The sequence below is a fragment of the Mytilus californianus genome, unplaced genomic scaffold (assembly GCF_021869535.1).
Source record: "Mytilus californianus isolate M0D057914Y unplaced genomic scaffold, xbMytCali1.0.p SCAF_2, whole genome shotgun sequence".
Taxonomy (NCBI): Eukaryota; Metazoa; Mollusca; class Bivalvia; order Mytilida; family Mytilidae; genus Mytilus; species Mytilus californianus.
In genome coordinates this window covers 63,228,047-63,244,530 of record NW_026262668.1, presented here as the reverse complement: position 1 = coordinate 63,244,530, position 16,484 = coordinate 63,228,047, and the positions used below count along the sequence as shown (strand labels likewise).

At 31.6% G+C, this 16,484-nt stretch overlaps 1 protein-coding gene across 1 annotated transcript; it reads right to left on the bottom strand.

Annotated features, from left to right (window-relative positions):
* Window positions 1-7,584: 7,584 nt before the first annotated feature.
* On the bottom strand, window positions 7,585-16,149 carry LOC127730190 (nose resistant to fluoxetine protein 6-like). Its single transcript, XM_052238465.1, has 12 exons — window positions 16,068-16,149; window positions 15,159-15,343; window positions 14,240-14,407; window positions 13,442-13,538; window positions 12,569-12,661; window positions 12,131-12,299; window positions 11,673-11,752; window positions 10,698-10,805; window positions 10,052-10,169; window positions 9,237-9,426; window positions 8,666-8,808; window positions 7,585-7,974 (listed from the first exon to the last, which is right to left on the bottom strand). The coding sequence occupies exons 2-12, from the start codon at window positions 15,313-15,315 to the stop codon at window positions 7,849-7,851; spliced, it is 1,449 nt and encodes a 482-aa protein (XP_052094425.1). The 5' UTR covers window positions 15,316-15,343; window positions 16,068-16,149; the 3' UTR covers window positions 7,585-7,848.
* Between the last annotated feature and the right edge of the window lie 335 nt (window positions 16,150-16,484).

Here is a 16,484-nt window from a genome sequence, read left to right as displayed (position 1 = left end):
TTTAATATTTATTTGACTTTTGTAGAACACTATTTGTCCAAATACCAACAACAAAATACTAAATGTAACATTGATTGTATCAGTTTTATATGAAGGATTAGAAATTATGATAGATCATTTTTAACCGGATTTCCGAAAGGAAAAACTTGGTTATTGATTTGGGGACGTACGGCGGGCGGGCGTGGGGCTGCCAAACAGCGTCCGTTCATTAACATCAAAAAGCTTTGACGAAATTTTTTCAAATTTAGATATGTTGTTTCCATTGATTAAATAAAGGTCAAGTTCAATTTTCAGGATTTTAGCTTTTCTTGTTGTTGAGTTATATCCCTTTCCAATAGTCAAAAGTGGTACTTATTATGTGATTGAGTTATTTCCCTTTGAACAGAAATGGTTAATTATATATGTAAAGTTTGATTACACTTACAGATAAGTTTTATAGATATTTAAAAGACATTGTATTAATGATGAATGACATTTTGGATTTTTTTTCTTTTCTTTGGTAAATTGTTTGAGGAATTTTGTGTTTGTTATTCTGTATAAACTAATTTTCTGAATGCTATATATATAATTTTTTTTTGATGAAGTGAACTCCTTTAAAAACTAAACTTATATTGTCTATTAATAAACATATACTTAGATTTCTGATTTTGGTTTAATTTCATCAAAAATTGAATTCTTGGGGTTTTTTGATATGCTGATTCTTACAATGTTTTAGTGGTTAAATCATATCTAACTTTATTGATTATAATTTGAAAATATATAACATCATATCTAATTTTAGAAAACTATTTTTTAATGGTTAAATCATATCTAATTTTAGAGAACTATTTATTTATCATTTATTCAGTTTGAGTTATTTTAGAGATAACTGTATTGTATTTGAAGCTTTGCGGACGTCCATCTGTAGTTTTACTGTCGCAAATGTAGTTTACCTGGCGACGCGTAGCGGAGACAGGTAAACTGTGTTTCATTTCAACATAAATTAAATATATATAGGGTTCTTTCAAATGTTGAATCTAAACCTGTATTTAAATATTGGATTTTTGGGCCTAGTTTTGAAGTTGGTCCAAATCAGGGTCCAAAATTAAACTTTGTTTGATTTCAACAAAAAATGAATTTATGGGTTTTTTTGAAATGCTGAATCTAACCATGTATTTAGAGATTTTGGATTTTGGGCTCCTTTATCAAATTGGTCCACATTGAGGTCCAAAGAGTCTTAAATTAAACTTTTGTTTAATTTCATTAAAAATTGATATCTTGGGATGCTTTGATATGCTGACTCTAACAATGTACTTAGATTTTGGATATTTGACCATAATAGGTAAATGTCCAATTTCAAATTTTTCAGTTCTTTGACCACATTCGTTTTGTGTCACAAACCTATGCTGTGTCAAATATTCAATCACAATCCAAATTCAGAGCTGTTTTAAGATTAAATGTAGTGTCCATACTTGCTCAACTGTTAAGGGTTCGACCTCTGCAGGAAATACGGTTTGCTGTCACTGTGACAGCCTCTTGTTATCCTTCAAATAAGTTGTTAGAGTATGTTTTGGGGGAAATCTTAATCATCAATTTGATATTATTATCTCTTTTATCATGTTTGTGTCTTTGTTTCTTCCTACAGTGCTTGAGGGGACGGTTGAATTCTATCAGGGATGTTGCACCCAGAGATGCTTACCCTGTTGATGCACCCAATCTCACTTTGATTTGAGTTATGCAGTTGTAACAGTTTTTACCCAATGTGTGTTTAAACATTGACTTTGGTACACTACCTTCATAATCACAGGATTTGAAAATTAAGATTTTTGCATTTAGCACACATTATTGAATAATACAAATAACCCAACCTAAGATGCATTCCTCCCCATAAGATGTATTTTGTTTTTGATTTATTAACTGATACAGTAGCTATTAATTCATGTTTTGAAACAGTTAACTTCTTAAGTAATACCTTGACATTAATATAGAAATAAGAAGATGTGGTATGATTGGCAATGAGACAACTCTCCACCAGAGACCAAATGACATAGAAGTTAACAACTATAGGTCAATTCATATAATAAAAATATGAACCAATTGTTCAACCCCTTCAGGAACCTCATCCATCATATCTTAATGTTTTTTTTTTGTAATTTTGATTGCTTGATTGCTGTTGTGTGATTAAAGTCTAGTTGCAAGCATTTAATACATATACAAAGATGAGAACAAATTAACAATAAATCCAAAAGGTAGTTTCTGGAAAGTGTATGTTGGATAGGGGCTGGAAAGTTGCCTTGCACTCTCTACACCAGGCATTAAATCTACCGCCAAAGGGCCAAAAGGCCAAGCGAGCTATTTTTGGGCAAAATCCTTGTAGGTACAGAGAAACTAAACAGAAAAAGATCAGCATTTCAAGATCGACATAAAACATGTAAAAGAGATTTGATTCATGATTTATATTTAAGTCTACATTGTTGGAAAGATCAAGGTGAGTGACACAGGCTCTTTAAAGTCTATAGTCAATTCACCCTGCACAACCAAATGGACGCCCCTCTTAAGCGTCAGTGATTTCCAGATATGTCCATATTTTTATACTCCCGTCAACCATTGGTGTTTTGTCATTGGGTGAATTGGTGTCTTGTCATTCGGTGATATTAGTGATAACTGCAGATCTTTGATAGTCTATGCTCAATTTATTCACTTTTGTTTAAGACTCTGTGCAATTTAGAGTTTGTCAAATGATATGTTTACACATTTGTTATTCATGTTTATTGTTGAAGATTGTTGGTTGACCTCTTGGTGTTTTTGGATATTTGGTTATTTGGGTTTTTTGGTTTTTTAATTCATACTCTCAAATTGTAGGTTATTCCAATTGTTATGTAGAAATTTGATTTGTACTTCTGCTAGCTATAGTCTGTGGTTAGATATTTCAACCAGGATGTGCAGATAAAACTATCGGAAACAATTTCAGATGGCAGTACAAACATTGTTTCTGTATTCATGAGTATTACTTGTAATATTAAGAGTCAAACGTTCGTAAATCTATGGATGTATAAAAACATAAAGAGAGCTTTATGACAAAAAAAAAACGGAACATAAAAGAATAGCCAAAATCGTCTGGTGGCGGAGGGATTTTAACTATTTTAAAGCTGTATTAGGTATCATTTAAATCATGCCTGTACCTACAAACTGTCGCTGGTAGATTCAGAGATGCATTATGTCTCTTGTTGATTATATACACAAGTTTTGAACAGGTTAACTGAGATGATGTGTCTATGTATCAACTCACTGCGACATATTTTCGCGGTTTAAGCCGAACATTTGCAGGCCAAGGATGTAAAAGTACCGAAAAAGTTGTAGAGCTATATTACCAAAAAGGGCATTAACTAATAACAAAATTTATCTTAGCTCAACCTTTGCCTGAGGGAGTTGAAACCGCATTTTCTTAATAATTTGGAAATTTGTAAACGAAACAAAAAAGGCACTGACTACGATTACGTACGTTAACAAAAAAGTTATTGTTACGTTGAACACTAATTGCCGGAATGCTAGGTTGGGTTAGGAACCGATTAATTACGAACGTAACAATAATATTTGTGTCTACGGTTACGTTGCGTTGGTGTTACGTTAGATTTATAAAACTTTAAACAGACTTTTAGTTTAGTTGATGAATTCTCCGATATGCTTGATAATTATTATCGTCGTTGGATTGCCCAGAAGAACAAATAGAGTCTTGCCGTTTCTCAAACGACGACCTAAGGAAAAAGATTGATTGATTGATCGTTGGTTGCTTCACGTCAAGTGGCAAATATGTCATGCATGTTCAGTTAGTTTTCTATGGTGTGTCATCTGTACTATTATTTGTCTGTTTGTCTTTTTATTTTTGGCCATGGCGTTGTCAGTTTGTTTTCGATCTATGAGTTTGACTGTTTCAGGACGAGAACAAATTAACAATAAATACAATAGGTAGGTCTTGCAATAGAAGCTGTTCTGGATGAAAATCGGGAAACTGTTACTGCCACTGGAAAATGAGGGTATATTTGATAGGGGCCTAAATTTAGCCTTGCAACAGGTCACATACGGATCCCTCGAAGAGTTGTTGAAAGGATTCGTAACATGCAGAGAGCGTAGCACTCTCTCTACACGAGGCATCGGATTTAACGTCCCCACTCTAACCGGACGTGGCGGCGTACTTGATACATCCCGCACAGCCAAATGGACGCCCCACTTTGGCGAGGGTTTTATTGCCGGTCGGAAAAAGACCAAGGTGACCATATTTCTATTATCCAGTCACCCTTGGGTGTTAAAGGGGGAAAAAGGGGGAAGGTAAGCTACTTGATAACAACAATTTTAGGCAGTATATATTGATGCTAGCCGACAAAAATAATAATAATGAATCAATACTAGTAACAGAATGAAAAAAAATGTATTTTGAATGCACTGAAAATGAATAAGCTGTTGAAACCGTAAGTTTCTTGATAATTTTATAAACAGTTCAAAAGAGCATGTACTATCGCCAATGAGAACGAAATTACGGTCACAAAACATCTGGACGATGAAAATGCAAATCGGTTCATCTTCATTTAAATACTGTTGACACCTCTTGACAACTGTCGGTAAATGAGAAAATCAATTGCCTACACAAAATAGTTCCCGACCCGTATTTTTATGATTTATTTTTTTCATTTCAGCCATGCTTAGTTTGATATTAAAAGCCGAGTTTGACATAATATCAATAATTGACAGAAATGAGATAATATTAAAAGACAACAAAAAACAACATCACATGTTTCCAACAAAACTTTTGGACGAAAATATAAATAGTTCAAGAATAAAAAATTAAGATCGATTCCTAATCCAACCTAACATTCCGGCAGTTTGTGTCCAACGTAACAATAATTTTTTGTTATTGTTACGTTTTCAACGTAATCGTAACCAGTGTCAACATAAACAAAGGTTTGTTATGAATCGAGTCAATACCGAAGAACTACTGAGCTGATGATATCCTCTGGGACTTATAGTCCACCAGCACTGACTGGTATCGACCAAGTGCTGTAATAAATTAAAACAATACTTTATAAATTGTATACGAAGCGCTTCTCTGGGTTTACCTTCACCCGGAACGCTTAAAGCCGAATATTTGAAAGCCAAAGATGTATAAGAACCGAAAAAGTTGTAGAGCTACATGATAAAAAAGGACATACTATAATACCCAAATCCATCTTATGTCAACTTTGCCTGAAGGAGTTGAAACCTAAGTTTATTATATATATTGATTGATTAGTTGATTAAATGATTGGTTGATTGATTGATTGATTGTTAGTTACTTAACGTCCAGTTAATATATAAATATTTAGATATTTAGGTAACAAAATACTAGTAGTCTACATTGTAAATTTACCGATTGTGTCCCATTCCCGATTACGACATTTGACTAAGTAAGGATTCGCATGGCGAGTGATGCAAGCATAGTATGATATGCTCACCCTTCCGACTCACCCGATATAGTTTCTTCTTTTGGAGTTCATTCGATTCCTTCAGATTTTTGTTTTAACCTGGTTTGTTCCTTCTAAAAAGATTATGAGATTTGAACATCGGTGAACTACTTTTGCCTCATAATATATCATCGATCGATGTCAGGGTAACCAACCGATAGGAAATATATATGTGCGTGTATTCCACAGAGAAGTTTCAAGATAATATAGGCAGATGAAACCCGCAAGTTGTCAAAAGTTACCCATTTCACGTCCAGGGTGAAGTTGACTTTTGCAACCGTGTCCTTAGGTTTTCTTATAATTTAAATTGTCGAATTATTCGAAACACTTGGTTTTAAAAGAATATAATAAAATACCGAACTTCAAAGTAAATTTTTAAAAAGGGAAAGTTTATAAAAACTGACAATAAAACGTTTTCAATCAAAGAAACGAGTGGAAAGCAACTGTCATATTCCTGACTTGGTACAGACATTTCAGAAGGAAATGGTGGGTTAAACCTGGTTTTATAGCTAGCTAAACCCCGCACGTGTATGACAGTTGTTTATAGTTCCGTTATATTGATCAGAATTGAGTGAGCAATCAAGCAGACATAATAGGTTAATATGACAATTATTGGGATCCAGCAGTCAATACATACATCACAGACAAATAGCACAACTGACTAAAAATATTAAAAAATAAAACATACAAATGAATCTACAAAGACGCCAATAAAAAAAGTTGTAAGAGTGGCATTTTTTATGAATCTTCACAACCACTGAATTGATGCCTATGCTGTTTGATGTTTCTTCCGGAATTGGTGGGTTCGTGTTGCTCAGTCTTTGGTTATTCCATGTTTGGTTTTGTGGACAGTTGTTTGTCTTTTCGGTTGTCAGTTTGTTTTTGAATAATGAGTTTGCCTATCCCTTTAGTATCTTGCGCCTCTCTTTCCACATGGAATATATTGATAGGTCATTTTCTATTAATATGAGACTACTATAACGGTCTCAGTATAAATTTACTGCTTACAAAATGTTTATATATTTATAACATTAAGGTTTATTTATCCCAGAAATACGTGGCCTAGAAACAACGTTTTGGAATTTTTGGTTAAATCGAGCACCATAGAACTCCAGCTACTGATGAATCTTAGGTAGAAGAAGCACGCGTTTGCCGATATGAATTATAGCCAAAAGTCTTTGTTGAGTATTTATTAAGATTAAGTTTCTGAGATATCGCAGAGTTTGAATGCCTTAAAAAAACGTAAAGACTTTATTAGAATATTATCTATTGATATGATGTTTCATTTAAAACAAAATCATAAATATAACTGATGCATTGAAAAATAATATATCTAAACTCGGGATTGAACAGAATTATATGCGTATTCTGTTGAAATCGTTCTTTCTCCAGATGGTCCGGGAATTTTGAATACCTACTTACCTCTTACAAATACTGAATATTTCAATTAAATGCTATCAGGAAACCTCGTGAAAAGTTTCAGGCATGATATTTCTTTTTTACTTAAGTGGCAATAAACTTAATTAATATTCCTGTAGTAACGACCATATTTGACTCTGCTTTTCAAATTATGTAATACTGGTTTAGCTCATAGCATGTTGTGCTTCGATCACCTCAGGCTATCTAGACCATGTGTTGTCGTTGTTTGTCTTTTTTTGTAAATTAATTTTCTTGGAAAGGCCATTTGATTAAAATACATTTCCTATGATTAGGACCGATGATGGCTCGTAAGCAAAGCGTTGACAAAGGATCTGTATTTTAATCATATTGTCAGAAGAGCGAGTTGTTGTTGTTGTAGTCTGTTTTATATTGTCAGAAGAGCGAGTTGTTGTTGTAGTCTGTTTTTCAGTGCAGTATACTTATCATTGGTACATTTTATTTATGTTTCTAAGAAAAATCGACATTAAAAATTGAAAACACGAGTCATTAATGAAAAAATCTTTTCTGACAAAATTATTAATAAATATTTCTTATGAATATGATTTTGGCGTTGAAGAATTTTTTGTTTAAATAATTGTTTGCAATATCAATACATCATCAAATCTTGTGTAAAACACCGAGAAACGCGATTTAAAAAAAAAATCAGCTTTTGAAATAAAAACAGAAAAAGAGTTGTACAGATGGTGTTGTAAAGGAAACCAATGTTGCTAAATTATCATTTTTCAACACAATAGTTTCACTTTATTATTTGTATATCTTTTGAACACAATACTACGTTTTATTTTAATTATTTTCATGGTACGAGAAAACATAAGCATTTCTATTTCTCAGATATCATCATAATATAGTCCTAATTGTACTATGAAATCATAATTTCCTTGACATATAGTATAATTCCCGCATGATAGAACAATCTTCTGAATTCTAAAGTATGTTATCTCTTTCTAGGTTCTCTTTTGAAAATGATTTTTTCCAATCCCATCATTGGTAACTCAAAAGCTAGAGACGCCACAAAAGATACAGCAAATGTCAAACATATATGTCCAAGGAATTCATATATCTGTAATTAATAGTGAAAAACAATTTAAATTATAATAACATTGGCACAACTTTTTGGACCTTTCAGCTCTTAATCTTTGTATTTGATTTAGTCTTCCAACTGGTTTGATTTCAGCGTCACTGGTGAGTCTGATTTAGACGAAACGAGTGTCTGGCGATCAAAATTATAAGCCTGGTATCTTTAATGAGTTTTTGTTCATATAAAAAAAGGAAAAATGATAAATTTTATAGTGACTTATAATGAAAAATATTCCTTTATAAATTTCGTGCGTACGAAACGTTATCTGGATTTACCTCACACTCAAAAATTTTAAATCCTGCTAATGAATATAAAAAAGATAATGGAGACAAAAAAACATTTTGCTATTGTTACACTTTTGTACAAGCTTTAGCTTAAAACTTAATATTCAGAGGCAGCAAGTGTGGGATTTTTTACAGTCAAAAGAAATGAATGAAATATACGGTTTTAATAATGCTTGTTACATATCAGAAATATGCAAATATTTTCCAAATTACTCCAGTTTAGTTGCCATTGAATGTGATGATTTTGGCTTTGAAATAACATTGAAACGTATTTTATTGACAGAGCGGTCGTCTATTTTCATTCACTTTGAGCACAAATACGAAGAGTGTAATAGCAGTTGACTTGCAAGTTTTTTGGCTAAATTTAATGAATTGTATATTGGACTTACTGTTTCCATATCATTTAGATAGACCAGTCTCTGTTTAGTCAATCTAAAATAGCTCTGTACAATCATATGAACCATGTATGCCATATATGTTAAACGACTTAGAGGCACAAAGGCTTTCCACGATAAAATTGTGTTGATGAAACCTAAAAAAAATAATAAAAGTTACGATAATGAACCAGAATAGCTTTTTTTTATACTTATGAAAGCCTAAATCTCTAAATGGTTTAGAGTTTTGGCTACTTTCTATTGTATTTGTGTCACTTATTTGGTTAAAGGGTCTTGAAAATATTAAAAGATTTTTTATAAACATCCATAAAAATCAAATGTAATGAGTCACTTTGGTCTAATTTTACTAAAAGAAAACAAAAGACATGGATATTTTCCTACACATTAAAAAGGTTTCTAATAATAATTTGCTTTTTTATCATTCCTTATACATTTCAAAATACTTTCGTTAACTTTACAATAGAGTAGTTAATGTATATGGGACTGCTTGATAGTCAAAAGGACTAATAGAATGACACACATTCTGAACTGACCAAAATTCTTTAATCGTGATTGATAAGTTTACCTCCATTGCCTGTTGCACATGAAAAAATAACCCAAGAAATGCTTGCTCCCCATATTGTTCTATGTACAGTATTGTATAGTGCTGCCACGTCATTGGACAAAGTGACACTTCCATTATCATCACCATGTAAGCCATAAAGAATCAAACATGCTAAGGCAGCGAATACAGCCCATAAAATCAAATTCAGCCACTGAAAAATATATTATTAAAATAAATATAGATCGTCATTAACTTAATGCACAACTTTATGTACCTCGACTTTCAACACACAAAACTTATGCGAAGAGCGTAATCATTAGCGTAGCAAAAAAGCATTCTGCTATGATTTTAATTTGAGCATATCCTTTCTTTGTATGTCAAAGTTTACAATATGATTTTACGTATTTTCACTTTTTTGGCTTTGAGCGAACCTGTCGAAGGTTAACCCAGAAAGCAAAACGACGTAAACAATTTATACAGTGGGTCCACAAGGCCATATAAGATGTAAGCATACACTGAAATAAGGATGGTTGAGTGAAGGGTAAAATTTACTAATATGAAAGTAAAACAGTATGACTTTGTAGGTGTTTTGTATAAAATTTTATTCATTACCAAAGATGGACAATGAATGACAAAAAGGCACAACCAGCTCTAAATATGTTGAGACTAAAGATAATCATCAGTAAAGTAAAATGTCTTACAACAAATATGAAATTGATGTATTTGTTTGTATCTTTCTATTTTTACTTAAAGAATATCCTAGACATATTTCTTCTAGCATATATTAAGAAAGTGTAAATGTAACGCTCTTTTTTTCTTAATTTATTGGTACTTACTTTGTTAACCTTCCACTTACAGCCGGTTTTATATAAGAGGTATCCTGTATACATTCCCACTAGGTATGGACCCATTCTTGCATAAGGTCTGTCATATATTTTACTACGATGTTCGGTTCTAGAAAAATACACATAATTTTCATTTTTATACTGTTTGTTTTTTATTTACTTTATTTGATAATTCGATATTTTATACAAGTTATTAAAGTTTAGAAAACTCAATGAGTTATATTGTGTTCATTTCGAAGATTGTTTTCACTTAATTTTATATTCTACATATTACTGTATTTGCCAATACTACTCCCCTATTTTACGTATTAAATTATAATCCTGGTACCTTTGATAACTATTTACTAGTGTTTACTCTATGCATTGTGTTTCTATGCCTTTGACCATTGTGTTGCCGATCTTCATCGACTTATGGTTTATGGTCCCCCCCCCTTGGTATCTTCTCGTTTTTAATCAAATCGCAATTGCTGCGTTCAAAGCGCTTTTCTATAATATATTATAGTCATTAGGTATATTTATATGCAAATAGTTTGTCAAGCGAATTACAAAAAAAGACAAAGTCATACTCTTCTCAATGTCAAAATACTTATTTTTTTTTAAGAAGGATATATTAAAACCAATCATGATTATTACGTACTGTGCAAAACCGCCCGCTGGTATTTCATAAAAAGAAGATACAACACCTGTAGAAATCCAAGTCCCCAGCAAAAATACAAGTAACACTCCAGCTCCTGCCAAATGTGAGCTGAAAATATATAGGGTTTAATAACAAAAGCAAATGTTGTGTTTCGATATCTTATAAACCGCAGTATTAATTTATATCATTTGGAGGTATCACTAAAACACGTTTTTCATGAAAAAGTGAACAGGAAAATTAATTAAACGATTATTACTTAATTGATAACTATAGTGGGTAGGAACTGTTTTAAAAATGAGAGAAAGTTGAACTGCTTAATTCAACTTCGATACAAATATATTCAACTCTAATATCATTCAAAGGGTATAAATTATACACGGTCGTCATTTCCGTTGACAACTGCTTGTGAAAGAATAAACAACGATGATCAAGCAAATTATTTTGTATCGTTTAGGAAAAACGAGTAGACACATATAAGGTCAATAAAGTTTATTCAATAATAAAAAAACAAAGATTGGAAAAAATAAAGATGTCTGTCAAAATGTTCCATTATTACGATCAGCATCTGAGAATATCAGTTTAAACTTTCAGCGTTTTTACAAAACTACAAAAGGCAGATTGTACATCAACAGTTCAATGACATACAAGTTTTGAACAAACATATTTTTCTATGATATGAATGACTGAAATATTTTTCTCTTCTTAATGTCTTCTATATTTCTATTGCAAAGGTTTTTTCTTTTATACTGTTTGTTTGTAAAATCATATAAAATAAAAAATTATGAAAATAATAATCATTTTGATAGACAAATTTGCGTTTTCTTATTTGTTACGTCTTTTGATAATACAACGTAATTTTTCCAAATACTTAGAACTTGAATTGTATTTAACTTCACAGATGATCCGATACCAGACTTTTCACGATCCGACCATAGATAATCGTTTTTATGTTTTGAATTGTCATTTGAAACTTACTAAAACAATGGTAGAAGAATAAGGGGACTCAATATGAAAAATTGCATGTCATTAGCAAGATACCATGTCCATACCATACACTGTAAAATAAAACACTATATGATGATATGATTATATTTGTGCTGTAAGTTTCCTTACAGAAAGAAGCGTCGATAATATACAACTTTTGCCTTACTATCTATTTATGACATATGAAGAAATATTGTTTAACCAGCAATAAGGATATAAAAGGAAAAAAGGAAAAGTTTTTCTATACAATTATGTATTAAGAAGTAAATCCAACGAATTTGGTTTCTAAATTTAAGTATTACGAAGTAAATCCAACGAATTTGGTTTCCTGTTGAGAGTGACGTGTCACACTGTGAACAAAATTTTTGAGCTACTGAAAAGGTTCGACACTTTGATATATTGACCAAGGTGTTCCATGGTTGTATTATTCAAATCTATATTTAACTAACTTGCTTTTTTGGATCATCTACTAAATTGTTGATGTAAAATATATTGTAGTACCAGGCGTCTTTGCAATAATTAGGTTCGGGACCATCCTTTTCCCAGAGCGGACCACTTCCAATGTATGGGAACAGAGACACGTATACCATCAAAATCAACATATACGGAGGTGTTAATCTATGATGAAAAGTATATGGTTAATAAAAAATGTATTCGTCAGAACATAAACATCTTGTAGGCTCTTATTTAAAAGTTATCAAAGAAAACAATCAATAAAAAGAAACAAGAAATGTGCAAATATTAAATAAAGAAATTGTTAAAATGATATTTCAACCTTCATTTTTGTACAATAGACACAAGATCAAGATTATAGTATCAACTGGAAGAACAACACAACAAATATTGGCATTGCTAAAGTTCTTAACTAATGGGAAACTATGCATTACCTCCAAAATCTGTGAAAATAAAACAGTCCCCAGTTAATCTTTCCTTCATTTTTCTTTAAATTCTTCATGACCAAATATGTCAACAGCAGCCCACTGTGAAATGATCACAATAAAAGTAAAGGAGTATGAATATTATTTTCAAAATTTACAATATGAAATATAACATTGTATAAGAAAAAAGGATATTTCGAGAAAGTATATCACTTTACTAGTATGTATGAAAAAGAACCATTGAATAATGTGAAACACAAAATATCCCTACTTTTGACACAATAAAAAACAAATTAAGGAAGAGCACTTTGATTCCTGTTCTTCATTTTAAATCCATAGCTTACATCTTAGTTCAAGTCGAAAGAGGATGGATGCTGACGAGGTAGCTATTTAACCAAGGGTTCCAAATGGGAAAGTTGAACACATTCCTTCGTGGTTCATGTTTTTCAGTAATGGCTTTTCTGTGCAGTGTTTTTGTTTATTGTTTGTATTTCTTGGCAAGGTATTGTCTGTTTATCTTCGACTTTTGGTTTTTAATTGTTCCCTTAACATCTATCTCTTTTGTAAGACAAATTCCAGCACCGGTTTCAGTTGATTTTTTACCAGTTGCGGTTACGCTACATCGAAGAATCGAAAACCAGACGAAACCCAGAGATACGAGGGTATTACTTACAAATTAAGACTATGATGGGAGCAAGGAAACCAAGCAAATTCTCTGATAATGAGCCATATAAAATTGTTGCAAAATAGATACTAGTAAATAATGCAAACATTTGAACAACTAAAGGATACTTCGTTAAAACTAGTATTAGTACTCTTGTAGTTGTCAGTACCTCCGGAAAATGTGTTGAAATTGTCTGATAAAATTACTAACAGACCTACCTCAGAGTAAAGAATGAGTCTACTGATACAAATGAGTTGGTTATGATACTAAATGATATTCTCTCTTTATATTTGGGTAATGCTGTAGCAATATTATCTGAATTGAATACATAATATAAACTTAGTAAAACATCCCGATATTAGCTATATTGAAACTTTAATTTGCAATAAAAAGCATGTTTCCCTTATATCTTGTAACGTAGATGGGAATATGTTTTCCCGTATAAACACATACCAAAATTTTTAGTGAATTGAGTTTTATTCTACAAAACTTATTTTCATCGGCGGCAATTGAATATTTTTACTGTTTTACAGTTTTTCATTATATGCAAGAAGAAGCAAGAAGCCGTATTGCAAATAGTATATAAAAATTCCGAAATATAGATTTTGATATACATGGCAGACTTGTGCCTTTATTAACATCTTAAGGGTGTTATTTTGTGAAATCATATTTGAATTCAAGGGGTAAAAAGATGACCTTATTATACCTTCTCCTTTTTATATAAGACCCGACATCTATGAGATTGATTTACATTGTACAACACATTGTGAACATTGACTTTTATCTGATTTGTCGAGTAAATGACACTCACATTGCAAATTCTATAGATAATACAAAATAACTTAAGCTCGGACCGATAAGCTAAGCATTTCAATATATTTGTACGGGTAAATCAAACTATTTCAGTTTGATATCACGGAATGTGTCAGTCTGCAACTAATGTGTTCCTTTTTTTTGTGGTTTGCACCGTGATGATGAACATGAATTTTCTGTAACAATGCAACTTATCAATTTACCTGCGATGCTAAAACTAGCTAAGTAGCCATGCCCAAGACAAACCCATGTCATGGAGATAAAACGTATACCATTTATACACGTTATTGTATCTTTACTTTGCTCTGTCCTAAGGATAGATGCTCCATTTGTGTACACCGAGAACGATAGAAGAATCTTCCCAATGAGTCCTAAAATCAAAAGCATTACTAAGGACATGTTGCAGGATATGTGTCTTAACTTACAAACTTAGTTAAACATTATCATACTTGTGACAAAGTTTGTCAGTTTAATTTTCTGCAGGAAAAAAACTAATTCACAATTTGGTTTTATATAAAAGGGTTGTAAGATTCATATCGGTACAATCATTTTATTTTTTTATAGAAGTCTTACATCCGGTTGTAGCAGGCACACTTTTATTTTACACTAAATGCTTATGAAGGTGTACTGGTTGAATATTGTTATCAAGAAAGAAAAGATATTTTTAACGGTAGAAATTGCTTTTTTTTATCTATGTTTCAGTAACTGTGTGGAAATCTGAAGTCGGTAGTTCTTGTGGAATTGTCACTGCAGTGAATGTATAGTTCAAATCTGACTCGATTTTCAACTAAATATTCAAAATTCCTAATCAATGATGTTTAAGAAAAATAAATAATCAAAATACAGCTTCAATTCCAGGAGAAATTAAATAAAAGCTTGAGGACAAAAAAATATAAAAAGGCAACGAAAAATGTAAACGAACAGTGATGACTTATAACAAAAGTCTTTTCATTGCAAACATTTAACGCAAGATTTAAAAGTTGTAGAGACTAATGTTTAAAATATGTCGAGGTTTTACTATAAAAACAAAATGTTTATTAACTACATATTATAATTTAGTGAAGTAGTTTTGAGTTTAAAGGTTAGAAAACCTTTTCCATGTCATAAAGAACTTGTCAATACCTGGTTCATGAACAATTTTAGAATCAGCATTGTCAAGGAGTGAAGCCTTTTCTCCTTTCTTAGAGTATTTAACCTCATACTCAGACGTCATTTGATCCTCAGCTTCCCACTTTGGCCATTGTATAAAAACTATGTCGTACAATGTTCCCAGTGCCATAACTGTTATGAATAAACATACAACCACGCTTAAAATAAATGGGGAAATAAAATTAGAACCCTGCCAGTTCAATAGTTTACTAAAATGAAATAAACAGTAATGTCTGGAAAAAAATAATTTGATGAAATTTATTAAGGAAGAGCTTAATTAGGCCCTATCCCATTTGCAAACGTATAATTCCCTTCTATGTTATTCACATGAGATGGACAATGATGACCAAACAGCTTAAACATGTTAAAAATGAAACCTGAGACGTTGCAGGTATTTCACTCGCTATTAAAGTTTTTAAGTACTTAGTGTATATCGTAAAAAGATATAACATCACAAAATGCCATCAGTGCATCACTCACGATAACTAATATAAGGACAGATTTGACCGAGTCCAGATGGAAAATAAAAAAGTTAACAGACTATAGGATTATACAAGACCGAGATTACCAAAACAAAATGAAGGCCAGAACACACATATACATCGAGAAAACCTAAACTTGGATTTGTGACAAAGACCTTAAAACGAAGACAACAGCAAATAATAAACAGAAAAATCCAATAAAGATATGCATACCTCCAACCTCCCACCCAACACACACACAACCACTTATATAAATATCAAGAAAGCACTACAAACTTAGTGATATAGCTAAAGCATAAATAGTCATCTGATACATTTTATTTTGAAAATAAGAGATAACGAATGTTTATAACAGAATGAAGAAAGCTACCAAGATAGTTATTGTTACTAATATACTTACAGAACAATAATCGCTCTATTGTCAAGGGGTTTGTCTGGTTCCTGACATTCTATTGATGAAGCTTTAAATGTATTATTGGCTTTAATAAATTTAAAAAGAAAATACATATTAGATATAATCTTGCAATATTCATAGATTATAATGTGCAAAACAAAAACCATCAAACAGTCGTTTCGGTTTGATAAAGAAGGTATAATACGGGTAATTATTTTCCTCATTAAAATGTAAAAATGATTAAATCCTTCAATCCTTCAAAATTGATAGCAAAGTCTAGCCATTTCAATGCAAAATGTTATTTGTGATGTCACTATATATATAATTAATATGTCTTCACTGACATATATGACAAATGTTACGCATTGTTTGTCCTAAATTCCAAGTCATTTCCAAACTGATTTTCCAACTTCTAACATTTAA